Source organism: Pyxicephalus adspersus, chromosome 1, assembly GCF_032062135.1.
Source record: "Pyxicephalus adspersus chromosome 1, UCB_Pads_2.0, whole genome shotgun sequence".
In the NCBI taxonomy this organism is placed as follows: Eukaryota; Metazoa; Chordata; class Amphibia; order Anura; family Pyxicephalidae; genus Pyxicephalus; species Pyxicephalus adspersus.
The window spans coordinates 101,162,429-101,170,657 of record NC_092858.1 but is presented as its reverse complement, the minus strand read 5'-3'; the positions used below and the strand labels follow the sequence as shown (position 1 = coordinate 101,170,657).

At 36.7% G+C, this 8,229-nt stretch overlaps 1 protein-coding gene and 1 non-coding gene across 2 annotated transcripts in view; both read right to left on the bottom strand.

Moving 5' to 3' along the window:
• On the bottom strand, positions 1 to 106 carry LOC140321917 (U11 spliceosomal RNA). Its single transcript, XR_011919042.1, has one exon. It is a non-coding gene; the product is annotated as a U11 spliceosomal RNA (small nuclear RNA).
• LOC140337352 (lysophospholipid acyltransferase 2-like) overlaps positions 1 to 8,229 on the bottom strand; it is a 35,927-nt gene that overhangs the window by 22,466 nt on the left and 5,232 nt on the right. Inside the window, exons 2-3 of the mRNA XM_072421079.1 lie at positions 7,705 to 7,850; positions 5,557 to 5,634 (exon numbers count right to left, since the gene is read on the bottom strand). Coding sequence (XP_072277180.1) covers positions 5,557 to 5,634; positions 7,705 to 7,850 — 224 coding nt within the window. The remainder of the gene's footprint in view (positions 1 to 5,556; positions 5,635 to 7,704; positions 7,851 to 8,229) is intronic.

Sequence of the window (8,229 nt, the reverse complement as noted above, 5' to 3'; positions counted from 1 at the left end):
AGTCCAAATTACAAAAATAATGCTTCCGAAATCTCTTGATGTTGATTCCGCACCACAGCACCCTAAGATAGGAGACTATGATGTGCCATAAGCACAAGCCCTTTTTAATCATAACCTAATTCCAAAAAATGGGCAGGGTGTGTGAGGTTATCACTTAGCATATGGCAACTTAATTATATATCACTGATATCCACATTTTGATAAAATTATCATATTATCAACATCTGAATAATAAATAATAATGTTTTATTACTTACATACAATATTCAGAAGCTAAAAAATTGATTTTCCTCAAGCAACTTATTGCATGCAAATCAGAAGCTAAAGCTAAGGATCATGGGAAGCTTCCTGGGAGGTTTATTGTTCCACAAGAAAATAAAGACTATGCTATTGTTGTTCACCTTCACTTGCTAATTATGTTTTTAGCTGTTTATAAGGATGACATTCTTCCCACTGACCACCATGCTATTATATTGAAATAGTATTTATAGCAGAGGTTTCCTAAATACCTGAAAGTGATATCACACTTAACTGATCACTGTCAGTGATATCATCAACTTCCCTTGGCAACATGTGCTGTCATTCACAATTTCCATGGTGATATGACAAACTGTTTACAATAGCATTGCAGTTACTATAGAATCTAGCAAACAAATGTGTAAAACCAAGTCTTAAAATAGAACTATTACTTTATCACAGGAAATACCTAAATAAGCAAAAGATAGTGAATACATCGAAGTAGTTTAGAATTTAGGGGGAAAAAGGGAAATGATCACTCCTGGAGAAATATCACACACAAACATGTACACGTTAAAGTCTATCTAAAATCTTAGTTTAAATCAGCCAAATATATTTCAGGTGTATCAAAACAAAAGGTTTGCAAACTTCCACAGTTTGTTTTCTTTACAGAGCAGGCACAATGCAAGTAAAAATGTTTATTTCTAGCCAGGGTGCTGTAGAAAAGGTGCCCTGTTTTTTTTATGGAAGCACTGGTCTCTCTGCAGAGGTCTCACATGCCCCCCATTAACCCTTTCAATAAACAGACAGCATGCACTTTGAATATTGAAACGCTATGGAAAGGAATCAGCAAAGGGCATAGTGGACATGTGCAGAGAATATTGCATCCACACGGAAACCAATTGCTTTTCTCTACAGCAAGCTGACGTGGGACAGTAATTACTACTTATGGTATTAACTGTAAGACTTTAAACACATTTTGTTATGATGCACCCGAAATGTGTATAGGTTTAAAATTGAAAGTTCATTTGGGATTTAGCCATATATAAAGCTTTTTTTAATTAACCTTATTTTTCCAAATAAACCTGACCCAACCCAAAAACCTTTTATTATGGATGAACCTTGCCTGTAAATATAATTGGTGACCTAACTATTCTTAAACTGTACTCTGATCCTAAACAGTAACCCCAGCTTAACTATAATCCTTATCTAAAGTCTAACAGTATCCACAAACTCTATTCTACCCTTTAACCATTTTCCATTTCTCAGCCCTGTCCCCGTCTTAAACTAACACTAAAAGCACTGAGAACTGCAGCAATACAAAAAACATCAAGAGGTCAGTTTGATGTAAATCATCTTATCGCTAGAAATAAATGTTGTAAAACTTTGTATATTTATTTTGAACATGTGGTAAGCCATATTTAGTCATGGCAGACTATTGAGCAGTGCTACAATATTGTGCTTTAAATGCTCATTTTCCCAATACAAACCTGATGACTCCATGAAAAGAAAGCAATGCTTATGTCAGTATTATTCAGCCAGGGTTCAGTAAAACCCTAGGGTTGCTTCACGAATTGCTGGGCAATTTTGTAAGCACTGTAACAGGGAATTCCATTTACTAAATAACAATGTAAATGGGTCCTTCTCATACTGATAGCTAATGTTAGAGGTCACCTTTGTAATGACCGCCATGTATATAGAAGGACTTCTACCAAAGTAAAAGGGCATTTTTAAACTGGGCACCAATGTAAATGGATACTACAGATTTTTTTATTTCATTTTATAATATTTCCCAAAAGCTGTTGTATAATGAAAGAGGCATTAAAAATCAGATATGGTTGGTGAACTAGTTTTTCCTGTTATTACTCTATGTACAACCTACAGATCACACTAATGCACCATGAGCCATATATATTTTTTTGGAAAGGGTTCTCTATGGGCTAGTACGCACAAGCAGATTTTCACTTCTGATATGATTTCTAATCCAATAAAAGGTTTAGATCTGAAAAGAATTCAACAGTTAAAGAGATTAATTTTATTGGTTTTGATTGGTTGTGGATAGATCAGATAAGTCAGTAAACAATGCTCAAAAGAATAGTAAAGGTTGTATTGTATGCACAAATGATCGAGTGTAAAGGATCCAATTCAATTAGATGACCAATCTGAATAATCAATCAGATTAGTTAGATGAGTGCAAAATTGTAGTGGATCTGTTTGTATTGATTCATCATTACATTCAATATAACTGAATAAAACAGGACATTTACGATCTATGCTTTACATTTGCTGTGAACTTTTTTTTTACCCATTTGAGCCCGCTGCCCTTATTTTGGCTACTCAGGGTTCTCCCCAGGCCCTTTTAGCTGGGCGCACCACCTGGCACTTTTCAGCACCCATCCGGCTGTTTTTGGGTGGTTACTAAAGAGTTTGGTCACAATACAGGTGCTGCCACCCACCTACAATTTCTTCCCACCCGGCTTAAAAAAATTCTGGGTTGAGCACTGCTACTAATATTGTAACTCAACAGGAACTCTCCCCAGTATTGGTAGTCCAAACAGGAGTAAGGGGGGCAGCATTTGTTGGGCAAAGAACAGGGCTGAACCACAAGTGCATGGTGATAACTTAAGCTACGTACACACTTCCAATTTTTATCGTTGTTAAACGAACGACGAACGATCCTGCACGATATCTACGAACGATCGTATAGCACCGATCCTGCACATACAGATAACGACATGATCGTTCGTAGATATTGTACACACAATAGATACGATCGTTTGAGCGATAGAGGGAGTGACGTGCACGACAGGAAGTGAACGAACGTTCGTTCGTCACGCATGCTCAGACCATGGACGATCAACGAACGATCGTACACACGAACGATGGTCAACGATCGTCGTCCAATCCAATCCGCCGGTCCGGTCGTTCGTTTCCAACGACTTTCCTTGTTCGTCGGCGTCGTTGGTTACTTTTTTTACGAACGATTTTTGCCCAATCGATCGTTCGTCGTTCATTTTGAACGACAAAAATTGGAAGTGTGTACGCAGCTTAAAAGTAAAGTAACCTAAAGTAACTATTGATATCTGGAAGATAATGAATATTTTCCTGTTGATGCACCTTAAGCCCAGTGCATGGCCAGCATAAGACCCATAAAAGGCCCATAACCTATTTTAAGTGATTCTCTGTAGTGAAAAGGTTGCTAATTGCTGTTTTAAATGATACCTTATCTTATCACCTGTAAGAAGAAAGTAATTGCCCTGAAGTATAAACTACTGACAACTAAAATGGCTAATTACATATCAATGTATTTAACTCTTAGCTGCCAGAATCCTTTTTTTTTGCTAAAAAAACTCATTTTGTAAATAAAAATACACTTAAAATTTAATATAATTATATTTAGAATCACATAACAGCAGTTGCAATTTTTATGTTTTAAGAAAAAAAACTCAAATATTTTTAGTGTAGACAAACACAAATCTCCAAATGTAAAAGAGGAACATAGGCGAAGTACATTTCTTGTGAAAGGTTTTCTTTATAGAGAGAGTAGGCGTTTGTTAGAACTCTAACACCTCTTTGTTATTCTGTCAGAACAAATCAAGGACATATTGTACTTGATTTGTTCTTTTCCTGGCTGCAGTGGCCGGCCCCTGACAACTCTGAACCTGGAAGTTGTTCAGAGTTTTGTGCACCCTGGTTAGTACCTCAGAAGAGGAAAGAGGGGTTTCTCATTTACCCTCTGCTCTCCTCCTGGTTGCTGCAATAGATTTAGGCTGCTGCAGTACTCACATAAACAGGCTCTTTAAGATATAAGACAAACTGTGGCTACATTTGATTTTGGTTAGATAATAATGCCTTACCCCAATGTGTACTGCAGATGCATTGAAAAGGTTAATACAATAATAAAAATATATAAGTGTAAAAATAACTCCAAATATTTGCACAAATACACTGCACTTTCCAGTTTAAAGACAGCTAATTTACAGTATACACGTTAATGTATTTCTGCCATTTTTTGACATATACTTAGCATTTCTATAGTTCATAAGCTGTTAGCTGTGACACACACATAGGAAAACTCTGGTATGTATGACATTTTTACAAGCAGCAAAAAACAGCTTACTGTTTGTCCTTATGAATTTTTATACTTCCTGGATGAATGATTTCTGAACAATGTGCCTGTTATCTGTACATATTTTGAAATTGACATATGACCATTTGCTTGAAACTTGCCCTCGCATAGCTGGTGTATCGCTTGTGACCAGCAGCAAATTTTAGATCGTATATATCAAGCTGTCTGGATTTCACAGTTATAAGATAATGAATGGTGATGTATTCTAGACTGACCTGAAGCAAGATGCTAAGAATACTGGGTCACATTGAGGTCCAGTGAAAAATACTGGGCTCTTTCACAATATAATGCAGATAAAAAGTTTTTAACCATTTTGATAAGTGGACTCCAGTATTGGGCCCAAGCAGTGCGGTAAAGTGGTGTGGTAGTGTGAATATGATCTATAGGCAACAATCCATTCCCATTAGTCCCTGTTGATCCTGACAGATATCTGAGGCAAGTGGAGGTCTTCAAGAAGGGTATCCTAAATATATTTAAAGATTATGTGTGTCAAGCCTGAATGTGTTAAGATAAAAATGAAAAGGAGGGAAGAAGGCAGGCTTCTGTTAGCATGCGTAATAACAAACAAAAAATATTTAATTTTTCATCATTTCACCGGGAGCTAACGGAGATCTCCCATGCTGTCACCTCAACTAGACATATAGATCCTGTGCTAACAACAATAGGTAATAAACCTGTGTTTCACATTTATTCACACAGGATTGTAATCATACAGTCAGAGGGTAATTGTTTTGTCAGCCGACGCGTATCACCTATTGGGAACTTACAGCATACCTTATCGTGAATAAATGTATTCTTGCAAAGCACACGCGGATTCTTCAAGTTGATGAGGGACCAGTCCAAGTAATGTTACTATTTTGGGACTAGATACAGCCTCACAGGAAGCTACTACACCTTTATATAACTTATTGACACCTGGATACCCAGCATTACCTTACATTGTGGTTAATCATAATTAGTCATCTGATAACTAACCTTGGTCTCTAAAATCCCCTAAAGAAGCCAATAGGCTAAACGCGTTGGGAGACGAAACAATTACCTTCTGACTTGGTTTGATTACTGATCATTGCAGGTAAATAAGGAAATAGTCTAAAATATTGAAAAATAATACAGCCACCACATCCAAGGACTTGTACACAGCAATATATTACAGGCTTGGATATATAAGGATCAGTCACCATGAAACTTACACATGTACTTTCCTAGGATCAATGAGAAGAAGCATGAGGTAGCATATGAAAACTTCTCCTATCAGGAACAAAGTAAGCCTGCAACAGAATAAGAAAAGACATTACCATCTATAAACTTGACATGTGTTTAAAGCTAGGCAACACTAGGAGTTTATAAAAATTAGTTAATGTATGCTCCACTGTGACACAGTGTGATATAATGTTGTCTTCACTGCCCAAACTTTATCCTAGCTTTGTTGTGAAATTATACCCAAAACAAACAAAAAACATAAACCATAAGCAAACAAGTATTGATGGCTACCATCTTTCTGTTCTACTGTGCTGTATATACACATCGTAGCCCATCTAAAAAAACTGACTCTTTTCCTAAGCTGTTACATGTTTTTCAGGCCATCCCCATTTCCCCTCCTAAAATGTTTTTCCAGATATTGCATTCCATTAAATTTGTGTGGGGTGGCCACCAACCCAGAATTAAACATATATCTTTATGTAGACACAAACAGGTTGGGGGTATGGGCCTGCCTGACTTCGAGCTATACTATGCTGCCTTACTTACCAGGGTGGTGGAATGGCAATCCAAACTGGAATGTACATTATCTATTTGGTTGGAACAGGATCTTTCTCCCCTGGATTTAGGAGCGGTGGCATGGACTCGGGACCTTGCTGGTGCCCTTTACCCTACCCTTTTTCTTTTCCGGGAACTTGTTGGGGATGTGGAGCTGAGGAAGGAGACTATTTTCATATCTGGTGGTCGTGTCCGACTCTGCAACTATTTTGGGGCGAGGTCTTCAACGCTTGTTCTGATTTGTATGGCAACCCCTTGGCCCCCCAACCCCTTGGCCCTCTGCCCGAAGGTTGCTTTGCTATCTGTAATGCCCAATCCACCTGGTTTCTGTAGGAAAACTATCCACTGTCACCTATTGGTGGCTGCTTGCCAACTCATTCTACTTTATTAGAAACAGCCAAGGTAAATGATATCATAAGAATGGAAGAGATAAGGGCGTTCGATGACGATTGTATGGACAAGTTCCGAGCTTGATGGGCATGTTGGGAACACTTTAGCTCTTCCTCTGCGTTTAAAGTTAAACTGGGCTCTTTCCCTCTTCTTCATGACTTTTCCCAGTTCCACTGTGTAGATACCTCTCCCTTACCCATTTTTCCTTATTGCTTCCCCTATTCCAGTCCAATTCCAGTTTTTCCTGTTTGTTATCCATTGATTTACTAACACGCTAAATTTGCACGGATTAACATCATCTTCTGTTATTTTTGCTACTAATAATGTGCCTGCTGGTTTCCTGACGTTTGCCTTGAGCCTTTGAATATTGTTGTTTTTCATATTTGTGCCACTTGCACTTGCTACTATATTTTTTATTATTTTTAATAAATAAGTTATTTATACATTGTTCTGTATATTTTGATTGTAAAACTTAATAAAACATATATTTACCCATAAAACATTTAAAACAGCATTCGAAAATGCCATTAATTTAGGTACTTATTGTATATTGTACTTGTACTTTTTTTTTTTTATAATTTTATTTTTTATTCAATGAACAGTCATACATAACGGTATTAAACATTATAACAGTACTTGTACTTTTAAAACCTGTAAAAAACATTTTGTTGATTTAAATGTGCTTTGTTTCTAATTTAACCCTAAAAACAACTAGTGTGACTGTATTTAAAAAAGTATGCATTGCATTCTAAAATGATCCCTATTTATAATTTATTTTGTTCATATACAATTTATTTTGTTCATATACAAGTTTGAGAGAGGCACGCATTATCCAATGTACTTTAGGTAAATATTTTTTTTACGGTGTATACCTCACAACCTTGGTTCACAAACATTTATCTAATTTATATAGCTTTTCAGCGATTTCTAAACACTTCCTGTTTCAATGATCACTGTACCCTGCACAGGAAGTGGAGGGGGGGAGCAGAAACCTCTTCAACAAGAGCAATATGGAAAAAAAAGTGGATTCTAACCATCACGATTCCAACAAAAACAAATTTGGCTAGTGTTCTACTTTATAAATATAAGATTTGCTATAGGGTAGTGAGAGCAATCAAGCCAGATCTTCTCAGTAATATAATTTTACATTTTTCACCATCTTTAGGTTAATCTTATCTCAAAGAATCTCTTACCATCCAAAGCAGTAAACTGACAAGCAGATTCCCAACAAGGAGGCCACACTATGTCTGATTCTTGGTCCATACTGTGAAGGAGGTAGATAATATCGGAACAGGAAGGCCAGGATCAACGCAGAGATCTGTCCTACAAGGAAAATCCGCTAAAGAAAAAGGTACAAAAAGGATATATAAATAGCTGATAGCAACTGTGACCTGGAGTGTACCTGTCACACCATTTTATCAGTTATTATAGTTTTACAAGTATGAAAAACAGAATCAGCTGAACGCTGCACAAAGGTCATCTAGGTGGCTGAGGGGAAAACCACAGGCAAGGTATCTGGTTTTCATTGTGTTGCATATATTGATTCTTCCCTGCAGCACTGATAAACATACATTAAAAAGAAAAAAAACTGACATGTTATACATGCTAAATTGTATATTCATACAGTTAGGTCCATAAATATTTGGACAGAGAATACTTTTTTCTCATTTTGGTTCTGTACATTACCACAAAGTAATTGGACAATTGACTCAAAGGCT